The sequence below is a fragment of the Crassostrea angulata genome, chromosome 4, assembly GCF_025612915.1.
Source record: "Crassostrea angulata isolate pt1a10 chromosome 4, ASM2561291v2, whole genome shotgun sequence".
NCBI lineage: Eukaryota > Metazoa > Mollusca > Bivalvia > Ostreida > Ostreidae > Magallana > Magallana angulata.
The window spans coordinates 23,674,124-23,694,532 of record NC_069114.1 but is presented as its reverse complement, the minus strand read 5'-3'; the positions used below and the strand labels follow the sequence as shown (position 1 = coordinate 23,694,532).

The 20,409-nt window shown below is 31.7% G+C and overlaps 1 protein-coding gene across 16 annotated transcripts in view; it reads left to right on the top strand.

Moving 5' to 3' along the window:
* The window catches only part of LOC128179612 (serine/threonine-protein kinase 25-like), a 58,312-nt gene that overhangs the window by 20,999 nt on the left and 16,904 nt on the right, over window positions 1-20,409 (top strand). For 4 of the 16 annotated variants that reach the window (XM_052847078.1, XM_052847077.1, XM_052847081.1 and 1 more), the window contains exons 5-12: window positions 656-841; window positions 3,833-3,975; window positions 5,485-5,581; window positions 9,189-9,293; window positions 14,675-14,767; window positions 15,011-15,124; window positions 19,673-19,789; window positions 20,289-20,399. In XM_052847078.1, the coding sequence (XP_052703038.1) occupies window positions 656-841; window positions 3,833-3,975; window positions 5,485-5,581; window positions 9,189-9,293; window positions 14,675-14,767; window positions 15,011-15,124; window positions 19,673-19,789; window positions 20,289-20,399 (966 nt within the window). The remainder of the gene's footprint in view (window positions 1-655; window positions 842-3,832; window positions 3,976-5,484; window positions 5,582-9,188; window positions 9,294-14,674; window positions 14,768-15,010; window positions 15,125-19,672; window positions 19,790-20,288; window positions 20,400-20,409) is intronic. The other 12 variants (XM_052847089.1, XM_052847087.1, XM_052847088.1 and 9 more) reach the window with 9 other exon arrangements.

Genomic DNA, 20,409 nt, shown 5'->3' with positions numbered 1-20,409 from the left:
TTGCTGTCAGATTATCTTCCATCATTGTAAGTTGTCTCTCATGAGTAAAGCCTGGAAAATTTGAATTAGATACAAATTTTTACTCACCTTACACAAAGGCTTATATGATGTTTTATGATAAAAATAATTGTGTGTTGTCTATTGTCATGATTGTTGTAATTTTTGTGGTTGACTCACCACATTTTGATCTAGTGTCAGCTTAATTTTCAGGATTTTGTACACATGATTTTTGTTTGTTTATGGTACCAAATTATTGTATATTAATCTGCTAAATTTGGCATGGTCAAATAAGTGTTTACATATTTTTAACATTGAACTAGACTTAGACTTGTGTGTGCACGGGTTAACATTGCATATGATATTGGAAATTTACGAAACAGATACATTGACACTGTATTGTTGACATTTACATAACAAAGCTATAAGCATACAAAAATGCTATAAATTTCACTACACTCTGCTTAGTTAGAATAATCTAACAGTGTCTCGGGACAGGCCTTCACCACAGTTAAAATGCCTCCCATGTACCTGTAATGTAGCAAAAATTTGCATAATTGCTCAAAAACGATTCTGGAGAAAATTGAATTGAAAATTTCATGGGTTGAAATGATTCCTTAGCAATTTTTAATTGATGATGTATGACTTATTAATTTAGGCTGACATTTGGAGTTTGGGTATCACGGCTATAGAACTGGCAAAAGGAGAACCCCCTAATTCAGACCTCCATCCGATGAGAGTGCTTTTTCTTATCCCCAAAAACAACCCCCCACAGTTGACTGGGAATTTTACCAAGCCATTTAAAGAGTTTGTAGAGCTGTGCCTTAACAAGGATCCAAATAATGTGAGTATTCAAATTTTCTTCTGCTGGACTTAGGTTCAAACTGAAATGACTGATATTTTAATGATGTTTTCATTTTAATGCTGGAATTTACTCATCTTCGCTAGCCAAAAGTTTTTCGGTTTACTCTGCTCCCCATAAACCCTTGGCAGATTTCATTACGAAAACTCTGTGATAAGCTCCGTTTTATGATTGGCTGCAGCTGCGAGTAGCTGATCCAATCGCAGTGCTGGTAAATATAAACTTTAAAAGAAAACACAAGTGTGATCTTTGGTAAAACATTCGGTGCTTTTAACAAGTTGAGACACAAGTTCTCGAGTACAGTGCCTCCCCAACGATGGTTTAACCAGATCGCTTTAAAAACCTTTATGTTTCACTGTTAATGAACATAGTTATACAAACTTGTCATTGCACACGTGAGAGCATGGGAAGTAAACATGGCAAATGTTGAAGTTGCCTATCCCGTTAGTCTATACGTTCCTGCTTATGATTATTGCTTTTAAGGGTTCAATGAGCTGTGTTTTATTTAATTTCTTTGGTCTGCAATATTCACGACAATTATACCTGGTTTTATGGCATGAAAGCTTTCATATAAATCGGCTACTTTTTCACTCACGGTACAGGTCCTTACAAAACATTTTGAATGAAATATTCTGTGCTTTCCCGAGATTTTACTTAATTTGTATTTGATAACATCGTTAATTATGTTCCGATATTCGGTAGTCAACAAGTTTTCAAGTTGTATTAATGCAGTAGTGTGTATATAACCAGTTGTTTAAAATTGATTAAAATGGGCAGAACTCAAGTTGCTCGCTCGATAGCGCCACCTCATCACCGAGTTTTCATAACACATCTACGGTATTTTGTAAATACAACTTCTTTTAAACCACTGCATGAAATTTGGTGAAACTTTGTAGGCATTTAGAACACAATGTGCACATGCGCATATTACCTGGAAATTCTGATTCTATTATTTTTCTGGAAATTTCAGCCCTTTTAAGCTTGGAGTTTTGTCATATATTGAATAAGCAATGAATGGTTGTAAGCACAACTCCTCTTGAACCATTGTATGGAATTTGGTGAAACTTTGACGGCATTAAGGACACAATGTGCAGATGTGCGTATTACCTGGAAATTCTAATTCTGTTATTATTCTGTAAATTATAGCCCTTTTGATCTTAGAATTTTGGCTATATATTGAATTTAGTAAAGCCCCTTGCACTTGGCGCACAAGCACTTTACAACACTTTGCAAACAGAATTTTTGGGCTTTGCCTGAGCTAATGCATACATTGCATTGTTGCATGCACTTTTGTGGTCACATCAAGTCTCCTCAAAATTGTGGACATTCACACTATTAAGACGCAGCTGAATGCGATCCAAATTATTGCAATGCAATGCACGAACATTAGTACAAATGTTTTACAACGTTTTGTGTACTCGCAAGAGCAATGCACAATTTTCAAAGATCGTAAGACCCCAGTTGTAATCCTTTAATTCCATTTTATTTAGACTTTTAACTGTTAATGCATGAAAAAATTTGTATCCTTATGATAACAAACATGACTGGAATGACATGGTAGTCCACATTAAAATATTTTGAATTTTTTTTGTACTGAGCCCAATTTTTTTTCCTGAAAATTTTTTTCCATAAATTTTCTTTTCAAGACAAAATAAAATACATAGGGGCAAGCCATTTTCAGAGGGGCGGTTGGGGATGAAAATCTAAAAATTAATTTTATGTGGCCTAAAGATTGAAATGAGTGAAAATAAACCAGGGGAAATAATTCCCTAATACAGCATATATACTGTACAAGCATATCTATTTCAGGTCACAATTGACCTTGATTTTTGCTGTTTTGAGGCAGAATTTTCTAGATTTATTGGTAGTGAGATTGAATAATGAAAGCCAGATGTCAAATTCATGCAAAATTTTGTAGTTACAGAAAACGGAACACAATTCCTAAATACACGAATATACCGGTAAATTTGAATTTTTTCAAAAAGTTAACACAATTATTTTGTTAACATGTTAGATTTATCAAATCCTCTTACACCATTTATTGGAAAAAATCGTAAATATAAGTCTGAAAACAATAGACATGAATTGAAAAGTCAACCACAGGTACATTTAATTATTTACTATCAAAAACGAATTTCGTGATGACAATGGAATCTTTCTATAAAAATTATTAAATAATTATTTGTAATACATACAGTTTGAAATATGTTTATCAAGTATCTGTAGTGAAATTATTCTTAATAAAGCTTTAATGTAGAACACTCAGTTTTATTTTCATATACCTGTTAGCACCTGTATTGTTTTATTAGTGACTTAAATAATTTTTTTTTCAATGAATATTGAAAATTTAATTCATTACAAATCCATTGATATATAATTTTCTATGTGTTTGATTTGCTAAGACCTGTAATAAGTCTATTCAAAAACACACACCAGCTGTTTTCAGTTCATCTGAAAACACTCTAAGGGAAGCCCAGGGTAGAGTGTTAAGGATATGGCCTATGCGTCAAAAGGTGGCATTAAGGGGTAAAGAGTTAATGAACAGTTTGTAAGCGCAACTCCTCTTAAAGTGCTGCATTAAATTTAGTGAAACTTTGTCAGCATTTAGGACACATTATGTAGATGTGAATATAACCAGGGAATTCTGATTCTGTTCTTTTTCTGGAAATTTCAGCCCTTTTCAACTTAAAAGTTTTTTAATTGTTAAAGACAAAGGAAGAGACATTCATATTTGCTGGAAGTTTTTTTTGCTAGTTACACCATTTTTCACATTATTTCTTGTATTTAATGCATAACTTGCCATTCATTACGTGTATCATTGTCAACTTATAGGGGTGCGTGGAGTATGTGGGCCTCCTCACTTTTTCTTTTAGTTACTTGTCATTATTTGTACTTCCCTTAAAACAGGATTGGTACATTTTTACATGCAATGGTTTTGATCTTATTATTACATGTACTGCGTACTGATTTCAGAGGCCATCAGCAAAAGAATTGTTAAGGCATCCTTTTATCAGGAAAGCCAGGAAAACAACTTATCTACAAGAATTGATTGACAAGTATCAGCGATGGAAACAGGAAAAAGGAAATGACTCGGATTCTGATTCAGATAGTGAAGAGTAAGAAATAAACTATGATAGTGTCCTTTTTGCAAAAAAAAGATGGCTTTAAAAAAGTTAAACTACATCTTGAAAACAATGTTGCATCTTAGAATCTGTTTGTTCCCAGTGGCCCTTTATTAGAAATGGCAGTCAGGTCATTCATTAAAAAATTGATACACTCTTCTTCAGAGCTTTATTGCAAATCCAGAGAGCACATTGATATTTCTTTTACCCTTTCATAGTCAACGGAATCACACAGATAATCAGTTTTCTACCATCTTTCTGTCTTTGCCATCTGTTTTGTGATCACAGTAACTTCACCAGAATTTCCTCATAAAAAGAAGTTTAAGTTATTCTGTCCTTTAGCTGAGTTTCTGTAAATTAATTTCCTTGGCAATAAAATGATAGTTGATAAATAGAAAGACATTTTTAATGCAAAACAGAAACTAAAACAATTATAATTTAACAGTTGGCTATCCTCTACAAATTGGTGGTAAGTGGGTCATTGGGTTAGACTAATACCCCTAAATACACTGAAGTAAAGTGACAGATTTTCATTTGTCACTTAGCGTACAAATGATGAGATATTTCCCCCAAAAATAGTTAGATTTTTTTTATTAGCTGTTGTGGACATACTTCTAATCCAATTTACAAGTATTTAAGTATAGTCTGTCCCAAAATATTTAACAATATTTTAAATTTAAGTTTTGAATTTGTGAATATTATTGTTAACTTAATAAATAAAATGAAGTCTCCCTGATTTAATTCTCAAACTTCTTTCTATATATTTTGCTGTTGGGGAGAAATAAAATCTTCCCCTACAAAAATTTGTGACCCAGTGAAAATATTTTAAATATAATATGTTTTGCTAGTGGAAATGATGATGATGTAGGAAAATAAAATAAGTTCAATAAAGTAGAAGATTAGACATGTTTATGTTCAAATTAATTGCATTTAAGAAGGGTGCATAGCATGGATTAAATTAATTCAACAAAAATTCCAACATTAATGAAGGTCCACCAAAAATTCTTGACCAGTGGACCTGCGGTCCACCAAAGTAAAAAAGTTAGTGTCAAACCCTGATAATCAGACACACTTTAACCAAAATTGACCCATCTAGAATACCTGGAACACTTTTAAAAATGTTAAATAATAGGGGCCCAATATTACTCTCTTTATAGATAAAATAAAATTCATGGCCCAAGGGTCAGGTGGTCTTGAAGATCAAGACACAACTACCTGTAGTACATGTCATTCTCAGTATGAATTGGTAAGCGGGCAGAGAGGTGAAACTGAATTACATGTACCTCATTGTTAAATTGCAAACCAGCTGCTCTTAATATACATATTTATAATCTCAGGCATAATATAATACAATACAATAATACTGTAATACATGCACACCGTATAGTTTTTAGATACATGTACTAATTTATAAAGAGACTGGGATTTAAGAATACTGTTAAAATAATGTTTGTAAAAGCATCTGAACTATTTGACCTAACTTGCAACTGTTGTATATAACAGAGATGTTCAAGAAGATGAGATGCAAGGTGACTGGATCATGACAATAAAGGAGGCTGATAAAGAACTGAAAGAACAGCTTATGAATGGGAATGATCAGGTAAGAAAACAAACAAGATAAAGAAAACAGTAAGATAGATTGTATAAGATATTGAGATACTGTGAATGAAATACAGCTCTTTACATCTATCTCAGTGTAATAAAAGGAGATATGTGCATACAGATGTGTTCCCATTGTCTTGTATCTCAGTTTTTGTAAAATAGTGGGTGTTTTTGTGCTATGTGTCCCAAGTAGAGTAAAGATCACTGAGTGTTGAATATGATGTAAATGTCAGCAGTTGAGAGAGAGAGAGAGAGAGAGAGAGAGAGAGAGAGAGAGAGAGAGAGAGAGAGAGAGAATTTTTGGACAAGGTATGAAACTCCACTACCACCTTTTCCAATTTAGTAGACTTTTAATCAGGTGTAATGATAGTGTTGGGAAGGGGCGGGGTTATGATACTAGATTTGTACAATGCAGAAGTTTCCAGCTTTAGAATGTATATACTGGAAAGTAAAATCTGTAAAAAACGCTGTTCCTATTTTTACTAAGCACTCAAAAAACAAAGAAATTTTCAATTGAGATTTTTGAAATGTCGTTGATGTGCATGCGTTGATAATGTTTTCAAAGCACTGAAAATAAAAAAAATGTTTGCGGATCTTAACCAAAACAAAATCAATGACAGTGTCTATGTAAAACAATAACGTTTAACTGCATAACAGGACACAAAGTAAAAAAGTTTTAAATCATATCATAATTATTGCTAATCTTCCTGCACTTGAATAAACTGTGAAGTCCAACACGAGAGAGGGGCATGCTTCTAAAACCAGAAATTGTTAAACATTGACCTCTTGACTAGTCAACAGGTAGTTGGTTATGTATGGTAAATATACTGGCGAGAACTTGTTTGATGCAAGGAGTAGTGGTCTGAGAAGATTAATATTGTAATACATGGAAATAAAATTAATAATATGGTATTTTTATGTTTAGTGTAGATTGTACACATACAACTTGCAAAACACATGAAATCATACTCCCATGGTATTCAGAAAAATTCTCTGAAAAAATTGCATCAAATTTTGTTCCTTTGTATAATATGCACTCTCCACTTGTGATCAAATTTTGGCTGAAAAAAACAAGACTTAATTAAAGTAATTGTTTTTAAGTTTCGTTAATACTGCAGCTTTGCATGAAATGACCTGATGTATCATGGTGAATGCTGTAGTCTACTTTTAACCTGAATGTTGTAGTATATAATATTCCTTTGATTTATCTTGCATGTGACTTTTTAATCTTCAGTTCAGCATTGCTCTTATTGACATGTAAATTTGTGTCACAAAATGTTAGGTATTACTATATTTTCATTTCATTTTAAAATTTAAAATTGTTGTTTTTTATTACAATATTACGGTATACCCTTCTTCTCAAAAAAGAGGAATTTATTTATGTTTGAGAGAGAGCTGTGACTGCTGTAGTTTGAGAGAAATTTTAAGACCAAGAAGGGAGAACATGTATTGACTTGCCTGGCGGTTGGTTAATCATTTAACTTATTTGCAACCCAGTGTAATGAATTGTAATAACCTATGTAACATTAAAAATGAAGTCAGTTCTAAAATTTGTAACAGCTATAACTATAAGGAATGTATATTGATATACTAACTGAAAGAATGCATATATATATATATATATATATATATATATATATATATATATATATATATATATATATATATATATATATATGTGTATCTATTATTTAACTAATTAATGATTCTGTGCTTGATTGTTCTCTTGATTATAAATATATGATGAAGAATGATTTGATGTTTAAAGAAGATGGGTGGATAAGGTGTGTAAAATGCCCATACATGGTCGGACAAGCTACTGACAATATAAATTAAAATATCAATAAATCTGATATTTTTTAAAAAATCATTTAAAACTATATATTTAATATATCATTGATTTTTAACCTATAAATATGTTTAATGTTTGGGATATGCTGACTCAAACAGGCGTATATGTAACAAAACCTGCAAATAGTGTCATTTTTTAAAAATTCAAGGCATTTTCTTTTTGCTTTTCTGTGCTCCATATTTTTCTCATAAATCTAAATAAGATCTAATGGAAAACAAACCGATTTCAATCAACGAAACCTTAAAGAGATGACCCACTATACATTAAAGGGGAAGGAAAGTCAAAAACATAATTTATTTATTTTAATAAATTGGTGTAAATTATCACATGTGGTCATGCTGTTTTGAAAATAAAATACGTAATTAAGCTTTAATGAACGTTTGAAGTTGGAGAAATCGTATTTACTGGAGGCTGACATGATGTAGAACTCTTTTGTATTAAAAACCAAAAAAATTAATTATTTTGACGTCACACCATCTATTCGGGTTTAGTTTACATATACAAATGAACGTACACAGTGCTCTGAATATAATTAACGCTGGTTTATACCTTTCTGTTACTCAAATAATAATCGACAAAACAAAATTGATAATGTTTGAGTTCACACGTCAATCTAAAGAATAAATACATGTATCATTGTATGCATGAATATATGCATTTTTTTAAAAGTAAATGACAGCTGTTAATCTGCTATCATTCAAAGTTGAAAACGACCTTGGTTAAATTTTTTATTCCAAGTCAAGTTCTTTGCTAACTGAATAAATGTTATAATTGTAATCGGGATGTTTAAAATTCATTCTTTTAAGTCGGAATTACCATGTCGAAATAACGACGGCAGACATTTTCTATGATACTTGGCATCTGTTGACAATTTCCACATTTACGTGGAGATTTCTCCGACACTTACCTCCGCTTTTAGATTTCACCGAACATGCTCCTTTGACGTTAGTTTGTAGTTTGCAAAGGTAAAAGAACGGTCTCAAATCAATATTGTTTCAAATTTTCCAGAACTTGTCATTTAGAGCGAATATCATGATGTTATGTTGGTAAGACAAACCGGAATAGATGGTGTGACGTCATAGATTAAAGTTCAATGGCAGCCCCCATGGCAGCGGGAAATATAAATTAAGCGATCGATTTTCTTGATTTATTCATTGTTCCGGGGATTTTAATGAAAATAAATACGATTTACAATTAAAGTGAGGATAATTTATTGATCTATTGTACAACATATTTTTAGTTTCCTTCCCCTTTAAAAATAGCATTTTGTTCCTGAGATAAGCTTATTTTATATCTAGGGTTTTTATGTTATGGGTTTGATACCACCAAAATTTCAAGCAATATTTTTTTTTCTTATCTTTTGTTAGATATATTAAAAACTGAATATAGTTAGAAATTGTGCTTTAGCAAACTTGTATTATAATATATTTGAATAGATTTAATTGGGTAAAATAAATTCAAGATTGTATTTCATGACTAAACCGAATGGGCATTTGCGCTATCTTATTCCCCCATCTTCTTCTTCATAGATTCAAGTAAAAGAAATGAAATGGAAGTTTAGAACACAAAATGAAACTCTAGAAGTCTGTTGTGATTATGTGAGTAATATTAGGCACATTTAGACAGAAACAGCAAATCAATCTTTTAGGAGATGTAAATAGGTTAAAAAAACAGATTAGGAGTTTCAGAGCAGTGTTGAATAGAGATCATTGTATGGGTGTTGGTGTCATCTGCATGTTCCTTATTTATGTAGAACCATCCTCTCAGTGCCCAAGCCATGTCGCATGTACCTAATAAACGACCAGCACCATCTGTACCACCTCACCCCCAGGGAAATCACAACCCCAACCAGAACAATGTAAGTCAAGGCAGTCAGTGTTTGACCCACAGGAAAGGTCATCATGATAGTGTTAGTAAAGGCTTGAAATTATAGGGCATTGTTTCAGTTGATTCCAATACTTAAAGAGCTTTCTTTAATGTAATGTCCAAGGTCTCTTGTAAATAAAGAAAACACATGTTTCAACACTTTGATGCATTTGAAAGGATTTTTTTCCTTAATTTTCTACATATAATGTATTTTCAGGAATAGAGGTCAATAATTTTTTCCCTGACATGTAAATATAGCCCTGTAAATCTATTTTTGGGAGTTCATTTTAATCAACTCTCCTATGCAGTTACTCTAGCAAACCGAAAGTGAAACAGTGTTTGGACCTAAGCACAAATCATCACCATTGACAAGACTAAGTTCTTGAAAATAATAGAAAAAAATTAGATGTAATGTATGCTGTAGCATTGTTTTTCATGGAAACTTATCTATAAACACTTTGAAAATAGTCAAATTTTATATACTACGAACAATTAAGATATTTTTCTAGTCTCGTGTATTCTTATGCCAGAGTTAAAATAGTCTCGTTCAACCAGACGCTCGGCTGTCTCTGTAAATATGCGACAAGCAGAGAGGGGGCTCTCTTGCTTGTCGGTTATTAACGGAGACAGCCCAGCGTCTAGTTAGACGAGACTAGAGTTCGATATCAATAGTGCTTGGATCCATACAATTTTTAGAATTGTTTCGATAACTAATACATACTAGTAGTTGAAATCTATCTTTAAATATAACACAACATGATTCATATGGGGTTTCTCAAAATTCTTGTCGGAAAAGTCAAAAAATATATATTTTAAAAAAGTGCGTAATTAGAAACTAATTGCCATGCAAGATAAATTGATTTTAAAATAATCTATAAAATCAACTCCCGTCTGTACTTCAGTACTTTGATTAGCTTTTGACATTAGCATACTTGAGCAAAAGGCTTAAGGTGGCTCTATACACCCACAGTTTATTCCAATTTTCAATAGAAGACCACAAAACATATGCTTATCAAATATTAAAATGACGATAGGGATACTATAGGTATTTTTAAAGAATTTTTTAATGTTTTTTCGTGTTTTTGTAAAATATTTTTTGAAAAGACAGCTTTCAACAAATTGAGAGAAATTATTTTGTCATATGATGGATATTTCCTTCGGACACATAAAAAAAATATAACACTTCTTAACATTCAAAGATGTTATTATTGCAATTTTTTTAGTATTTCCCCAAAACATATTTTTTCATATTTTCTTACTCTGTTGACAAATCATCTGAAAAAGTTGCTTGATGTTATAAGAAAATGTATTTTAATAAATGTGACATAAAAAAATTGAATGAAAACCATTGCAAATAAACACAAAAAATATCTTAAATTTTATTTGGTATGAAAGTTCCTCATGTAAGGGTTATCGTTCCTAAGTCCCAAGGCCTAAACACCTTGGGGACTTTTCATTTCTGAGTTGAAGAAAATTTCCTAAATATAATGTTGGAATGATAAATACATACATATTTCATTATAGACTTTGCCCTGTATAAGTGAATATATTCGCTTTAATGCAAAACTTAAGTCAAATAAATAAAGGAGAACATTGACTAGGCTAATAGGATTTATATGTATCCCAACCTGAGAGAAATTCAAAGCAACCCTCTCATCTCCGTTAGGTGTCGATATTAATGTGCATTAAAGTCTATTATTATTGAATTATTTTCACCTGTTTAGAATTTTCTTTCACGGTATTCAACCAAAAAATACGTTTTAAAAATTTTTGGAAAGTTAAAAAATTTATTGTTCTCAACGGGAATCGAACTCATGACCTACTGGTTTGTAGTGAACCCACTAACCCACTGCGCTACGGTGTAACATATCGAAGATGCTAAAGAAACTCTTTAAAAATTTATACTTGATTTTATTGTTTGTTTCGATAAATAATACCACACAACGTGAAGGTGTCACATACCACATTACTTGTATGTAATGAATTTTCCAATTATCAAATTAAATCTATCCATATAACAAATTTTTCAAAATAGCGGTTCCCATACAATTCACCTCAGTTTAAATCAGCCAGTACCGGAAATGCATTTTTCCAGATTTACTTTTTTGCGTACTGCGTCATCAAGAAGTGGTGTATAGAGCCACCTTAAGTGAGCTTTTTGTGATCAAACTTTGTCTGTGTTTCAGTCATTTTCAAAATCTTTCATATTTTTATCTTCAGACCCACTTGGCCGATTTCAATAAAACTGGGCACAAATCATTCTTGGTTGAAGATCTTTCAAGATTGTAAAAATAAAGGGACAGGTCCTCTTCAAAGTGGAAATAATTTGTAAATATTGATTATTGGGTGGCATATGCAGATCAAGAGGGCATGTCTAGAGACCCCTCCCCCTGGAAAATTCAAACTGATAAAATTCTTACTGTAAAATGAGAATTATGTTGTATGCTCATTCTTGAGCTTTTTTATACCTGTAGCATGAAAATCTCAAGGTGAAAATGGTGGGTACTTGAAAATTGCAAACGAAATTGAAATGAAAGGAATCGAAACCAAACGAAACAAAACCAAAAATCGAAACAAAATGAAACCAAAGTAAACAAAAAGTTTCGTTGATTTGTTTGGTTTAGAAATATTAGTTGTAAAAACAAAGTGTATTTTAAATATTGTAAATTGTGTTTATAGGCCTACAATTAGACAATGGTATCCAATCACATGGTTTTTTTTTTAAGGCGTCGAGCTAATGCTCGGCAGCCTTCTAGCGATCGTCTGGATCGGCAATCGTCCAAAAATTCATGCTCTGCACCGCCTTTTTAATGCGCATAAAAAATAAGTTCCTTGAAGTATTAAACGTATTACAAGATTTGTATTCCTTTTATTCAACTAAATTGTGAACAAAAAAACCAACTTTGCCTCCCTGGTTATTGACAACTCATTGCATTGGTATAAATTTGCTTAATCAAGAAATGGCGGATGAATACAATAAGGTGCAATGTAAACATTCACTAAAATATTATTTAAGTTTATCGCTTACATTTTGATTGGAGACGATAGAAATAAAATTTGATATGTAAATTTATTTGTTATCGGGCATGGTCTCCAAAATAATTGTAAGCGATAAACTTAGCTAGAGATTTTGTTGCAATTAATAAACACGATAATGCAGTTGGATTGGTGAAGCATTTTAGATAGCACGTGTTGTGGATTGGTTTGTAAACAACCATAGCATAGGTAATCTTGTTTTAAACGGGAATTGAAATAAATAAAAGTATGTTTTATTATTATAATTAGGGACACACTGTTAATGTATTCAAATTATGAGCCTGTGAAATGTGCAAAGACTTTTTAAAGCAGAAAGAAAATAATTTTTTTTTAACTTTGAAATTTCTTCGATTTTTGTAACCATGATGAGTTATTGTATTATAAACTCATCACTACCTATTTTTAACGAAGTATACTGATTATTGTTTTTGAAACAGCACAAAACGTAATTTATTTCCTTTTTTATTCTAATATTATTTGATAAACGACTATATATATTAGTACAGAAATTCAAATTATTGATATCATTCTATATAAAAGAAAATGTCAGCTCGACGTCTTTGTGGCTGTTCCGGCCTTTGATTTTAAAATAGGGCATATATCATATTAAATTCAAGTGTACATGGCGTTAATGGTAAGCTGGCAAGCTGAATTCAACTTTTAAGTTAGAAGAAATTAATTTACCATATCTATAATAAATAAGTTTATCGGATCTTAGATTTGCAGCCATTTGAAGTATACGATTATCATAATGAAAGATTTAGAGCATACTGGATGGTGACCAGTTGCAAAGATACAATAAGAACTGTTTCAAGATATGTAGCATGAATATGGACGTTGTGTTGATGCTTATACACTGATTAGAAAAACTTTTCAGGTAGACTTAATTTAAATATTTGAATATTTGTTATAGAATGTTTGTAGATAATTAAATATATGATACTGAAATTGATTATTATTTGTATTCAATATATTATACAAGGAAATATAGCTTATACTGTGTCCAAAGTTTTTGCTTCCATCACTTTTTGTTAATGATATTTCGATAACCATAAATATCTTTCGCTTAATATGAAAAATGTCCAGATTATCTATTTTGAAATGCCCCCTCTACCACATCAGGTTTCAATACACATCCAAAAATAGAAAGTCTATGGGAATTTGCATTGCATCAGCCATTGATAAGACCGGATGATAATGTTGAAAAATTGCGCAAGGTATCCCGTGTACTTCAGAATGGAGAAAAAGATGTAAACATTTCCCGTTATAAATCTCCGTAAGAAATTTGTTTTCGTTCCTGTGCACGTTTATGAGTGAAAACTGATAATTGATCAATGAAGATATCTTGGATATATTCCCTTTTATCGCTTTCAACTGTATTTCTTTCACAGGTATGTGTATTTTTATTGAAAATCATCAAAAAGTGATGGAAACAATAACTTGGTACAGATTATAGAAAGGAATACAACATACATGCACATGATACCATTTAATGCATAATGTACAAAATAATTATAATACTTAGTGATGGAGAAATTTAATACTTGTGTTTTAGCACCTTTTCACATAATTTGCCTACAATATAGTGCTTTTGCAAACATCAAACATTTTCAATATTATACAATAATTATTTTATTGAAAAGAAATGTAAATCACAAAATTACCATATTGAAAGAGTCATAACCATTTTACATGACATCATTAACATCTTCAGGTTTTGTTAAAGATACATAGCAATATATAGTTGGTATGCAATAAAAAATTGGATATTTGATTATGTGAACCACTTTAAACCAAAGAAATCCTAATAAATCATGTTCTACAGGTATTGTAGTACACGTTTACATCGAAATAATTTTGGTTTATTGTGGTCTTCACACTGAAACTCAACAATTATTTCAGTGACTTTTCTAATACAACTGTATATGTACATATACAGTTGTATTAGAAAAGCCACATTTATTGAAAACGCATCCCACTTAAAATTTAACAGCATGGTCTAGTGGTAGGGTGACTTCATTTTGATTGTGCAGTCTCTGGATCGATTGTATGAAGTATTTACCGGTAATATCTTTAAGGCGTCAAGCTAATTTACTAATGAACCTAGACTATCAATTTTAACACACACCCCCCCCCCCCCCAAAATAAAAAAATTAATAAAATGAGTGTGATCTTACTTTATAAGGAAGCAAATATATATTATTTCATGTTTGGATGGTAATCAAAATAAGTCTGGACTAGCCTAGTGCAGTAAACCTATGTTGTTTGTAAAGTGCCTCCAATTCTGTGTAGATGTTGCACCTTGCACTGCATGTTCTTCAACTATATGTCTTGCAGAATATTAATGATGGAATGCAACGTTTAGACATCCGACGCAATAACATTCCTGATCGTGACCCTGGAAGACCTGTTTCCATGGCAATGGCACCAGTAAGATTCCTATCATATGATAATCTATGTCTTAGTTGGTTGTCGTATCAAATAAGCATATAGTAACTAGTCATTTTATATATTGATAAGTTTTTACTTTTTAGAATGCTAACATTCCAATTCCATGTGAACAACTAATAGTTAGTATTAGTTATGTCTGTAAATATTAGCCTATACATAAATTGTTAGTAGTTTCTAAGTAAGAAATTTAAGTTATTTGATTACCAACTTTACCTACAACAGAATTCTCTACCCTATCAAATGGGGCACTCTGAGTCCACACCTAATATATATAAAGCCCCAGTGATTCACAGCCGAACAGAGTCGGCTCCAGTTCTACTTGATCAAAAAGATGCAGTAAGTCTTCCTACTCTTGTCAGCTTGGTGATGTGCTCACTGTTGATTAAGTTGCACAAAAAAGAGACACAAAAACCTGCAAGCTTTGGGAAGAGCACCAGCTTATCAGCTTGCTTTACTTGTCCTTAATTATTGTAGTCAATTTTTTTCCTAAAAGTTTTACTTATTCTTTATTAGTTAAATACATACATTGGGTGGCCAGAAGAATTGCAACAAACATTGCAAATGTCCTCACAATATAACATCAAGTCCTTGAAAAAATTTTTAATTACATGTATTATAAAAGGAAAATACCATATTTATTTTAATACAATAGTTAAACTTTTTTCTCTGAGGTGCTTATCTCATAATCTCATTTTTCTGCCAATATTGTACTATTTCAGGCTTAAATGATTTAATTCTATTAAAAGTTGGGGGATATTCACCATTAAAAATTCTGTTTGATTGACCAGAAAAGCTGTAACTTAATTGTGTAGAAGTATCCTCAGGTAGGGTAGTTTGTTCAAATCATGATTTCCATATCATGGTAGGTTTGGGCCACAATGGGGGGGGGGTCAAATTTTTACATAGGAGTGTAATGAGAAAATCCTTAAAGATCTTCTTTATTTGAAAAAAGATTTAGCTGAAACATTTATGAAAGCAGATTAAAGTTTGTTAAACCATGACTCCCAAATGAAGACATCTGAATGGCATCAGTCATGTTTGTTGCAATAACTTATTCCCCTATGTATATTTATTTATGTCATTTATGATATTCTTATTGAGGGTTTCTTTCAATACTCTTTATTATTATTTCTAGTTTGAATGTATAGCTTCTCTTTGCTTTGTGTAGCTTTATTTATTGGTACATTGTTCTTTGATTTCATATTTGTTTGTACTGTGTGGACTTCAAATATGGTATGGTACACTCTGAGGTTTCAAATTGTACAATTTTGTACCATAAACTGCATTTTAAAATTCATTTTAGAAATAAAAGTGGTAAGATCTGTATTGAAGAAAAAAAAATATGCAGTAACCACAGTACTGTTGTAGTTTTAAATTTGCACCAATATTTGTCAGATTGGTCAGATCTCTATTGGTTTTTGAAATCATGACTTGCAGATCAAAAGTAAACTTTCCCTATATTAAAATTTCCTAAAGCAATTACCCTGCTTATTTATAATGTGCAGATTTTAAGATCTCCTGTGTCACATGAAAAATAAAGATAAAATTGTTAGACATCAGTTTAGGCAAGCTGTCTGTGATGTATAGGACAAACTAAATTTAATTCACTCCATCAAAAGATGTGGGAGAAAAGAATTTTCAAAAATTATAGGAAGATGCATTCATAGATATTAGCATTTTTCATAACGAGATGTTTTAGTAATATCGAAAATAATGTAGATGGGATGGAAACAATGACTCACACATTAATGAGAGACAAAGACAGGCTTTTTATGTGCTAAACATATCAAAATTACGATGCTAAAAATAAAAATATGCAAAGTTTCTAGGTCTAAGGTTAAGGTCATACAGAATTACTGTATTTTTACGGACTATTATTGGATGCTGGGTATAAGATGAATTGCTCATTTTGAGACAAACTTTTGAAAAAATCTGTAAAATGGACCATCTTAGGAATAAGACCATTTTTTTTTTTACTGATCACTACCTAAAATTTATTAACGATGATTAATGTAGAAGTCACCTTATTATGATAAGACGTAATCATAAATGATAATAAAAGGCTTTAGGCAGTAAGAAAAATAAAGACATTAAAGCTAAACACCGCTCATAAATAGGCACTGTCCACCATATTTCTCTTTCATCACCACTTTCCCTACAACCCATATATAAGCTTCAGACCTCTGAACAGTTTGAAGTATTTCATTGTAGAGGTCTCACCTGTGTGAACGTACATCTTTCCTCGTTAATCAGTTAATCAGTCGTAATGAAATTATCAAGTTTTACACACTTTTTTCAAGCCTGAATACTACTAACATCAGATGAACAGGTCAATGCATTATTTACAAACAGTATATGCACATAATGTTAGAAATAAATGCATAAAATCAAAAAACCACGAAAGGAATGCAACACGTTGGCCATGGGTTTTAGGTGAGCAATCGTGTGTAACGAAATCGAAGGGTTTATATACCAGGGTGACGGTGCCTTTTTACGGTGCTGTTCAGGTTTAATATATTTTCAAGATAGTTTAGAATGCTGCTGATTCTTTGAACGTTTTTTGTTTCTGTAAAGGACACTTCCTTCTGTGGTCACTGTGAGCTGCACAGTTTCTGTATGTCTAATGTTTTTCTTAGTCTTTCTTTTCTGCACTACTAACCTATGTTGATTCATTTTTATGAAGTTATTTGTATGCCATACAATATGTATTTTAATTTACAATATTTCTTAAACTCTGTTAAACAGAAGTTTAGCCTAAACTAACCTAATATAAGGTTCCGATGTCTATAACGCGCTAAGTGCAACATATGTTTCCTCCCAACTAGCCAACTAGAGGTGCCTTCAGTAATTGCATTGAACTTGACGAACAAACCCCCCCCCCCGATTACCATTTGAAAATTTTAACATTAATATATGTATTCTTGTACCTTTGTATTATTAAAAGAAAGGATGATTGCACTTATAGGAGCATGGTATCGAGTTTGGTCAACTAATTTTCTGTTTTTATTATTTACAATGCTTTAGAAATGCATTTCTAATTATCAACTGAAATTTTAACGTTAGTCATTTAGTAATAATCAAAATACAGTGCTCACAATTCTTTGTTATGTAAACAAGGCTCGTGTCCTGTTTTTGTTAACATAGGTTTTATATACCTGTAAAAAATCTTTTTAATCATTTGAGGCATTTATAAACAGTTTCTAATGCGTAACACATTAATTTTAGGTCTAAAACTGGAATTTTTACTTCAACCTTCAAAATGTAAACAAAAGCTTTGTTTACATAGCGAAGAATTGTGAGCTCTGTAACTTGCTTATAACTCAACGAATGACACTCAAACATCGGTTGCCTATTAAAATGTGAACGTCAAAGCAGATCTCTTTAAAGGCAGTTTTAGACCATAGATTATTTTCCATTTGTTTAATCTGTTCAGATTGAACAGAAAGGTCTGTATGTAAGGGATAATGAGATTGAATTAGAGGTTCTATGCCAGCTGGAAAAATTCAAAGTTACAGGTCAAGGTCAAAGCAATATTTTCTGTAATTCTTTTCATCCTTTTGTCCACTTCTTAGCAAAGCTCTTTGAGATGGTCACCATCTCAATGTTATCTTGTAACTGATTTGTGTGCTGGTGATTTTTTCCTTATGAATTTTTGTTATTTAATGCAAGTTTTAAACATAGCTTAAGTGGGCTCCTTTAGAAGAAGAGCTCTGTATAAAAATACCCAAATTTAAAAGGTAAAATATATAGATTTTTTCTATACAAATGATAGTTTATAGCTGAACGAATCATATCTTAAATTTTTACGCAGGTCTGATGGTTAATTTGTTCATTATCCAGCCTCCTTAACACTCATTAACAGATTTACCAGTGTTAATATTGTGAATGACTTTCATGTTTTGAGATTTTTAATAATGGAATAATGTGCAATTGGGATTAACAGATAATAAATCTCTTTTACTATTTCTTATTTTGCCTGCATTTTTTATGTATATTCATTTTTGGGAGTTGATTTTAATCAACTCTCCTATGCAGTTACTCTGACAAACCGAAAGTGAAACAGTGTTTGGACCAAAGCACAAATCATCGCTGCTGACAAGAATTAGTTCTTGAGAATAATTGATAAATCCGAAATAATGTATGCTAAAGCATTGTTTTTCAAGGAAATATATTTATAAATACCTTGAAAATAGTCAGATTTTAAATGGTACAAACAATTTAGATATTTTTTGTAGTTGTATGTATTCTTACGCCAAAGTTCAATATAGTCTCGTTCAACCAGACGCTCGGCTGTCTCCTTAAATCTCCGACAAGCAGAGAGTCTCTCTTGCTTGTCGGAGATTAACGGCGAGAGCCGAGGGTTTGGTTAAACGAGACGAGAGTTCAATATTGCTTGGATCCATAAATTTCCCTGAAATATTTCTATCACTGATACATAGTTTGATTGAATTTATTCTGTCTTTAAATATTACTTAACATTATTCATATGGGGTTTTATCAACATTCTTGTGTGTTGTGTCGAAAAAGTCATATTATGAAAATGTGCGTAATTCAAATACAGATTAGAAACTACCTGTACTTGTCATGCAAAATAGCATATCATTTTTTATAAATAACCATCAATAAAATCAACTCCCGTCAGTTCTTCGGTACTTTTATTATTGTGAGTGTTTACTCCTTTAAGTCTGTTTTGCTATTTTAACTATATACTTGATTGTGTGCTATCATGAGCCTGTGAATTTAACTATATGTTTACCTTTAATTAATTAAGTGATGATTAATGGCTGAGACAGAATGTGAATTTTTTTTGTGTGGTTTTTATCTATTGCAAAATATGTTATCTTTGTGTGCCTATGTTAATTGTGTGTGATTTTAACTTTCCAGGGCTCCCCTGTACACCTGCGTAGTAAATCTGACACCACCACCCCTATCATCTCACCCTATAAATCCAATATAAGCTTGTTTGGACAACCTCCCCACCTCTCCATAATAAACAATAGAGTAAGTCTAAGGAGTTATCTCCCTTTTGACCAAAAGTATTTCTGGTGGGTAAGGAAAATATATATGTGAAATCTTAATACCCCAGTGAAATATTTAGTGAAATAACAGTGAAACATTTTATACACCTTCAATACTATTCTTCAAGATATTGTGTAATTACATGTCTGAGATGAAAATATCAGTTCAACTTTATTCTTTATAACATTTTTCCCTTTTGATCGAGATGTAGGTATGCTCTTTAGAAGATACTAGTATATACATGTTGATATGAAAGCCAAGGTAAAAGCCAGAGCTATGTACAGTCAAAATATTATTAAAAGCTGTATTTTCTTTTTTTTAAAGAATTTAAAAGACATGGTTTCTGAGTTAACATTGCATCTAAGTCCAGTTGATCTACCCACTCTGGCTTTTACAAATCGAATCTGTAGTTGCATGGTTTCTGTATTGGTGTTACTGTTTTGACATTGTACTTGAATTTCTTCTCTTCTTTGTATAACAGCCACCCATCTCGCGTCCTAAGTCCCAGTATGATTTACCAAATTCTAGCCATCCCCCAACTCATGTGGGTTCCTCACACCACATGTTGGATACCTCACCCTACAAGAATTATGTGAGTCCTC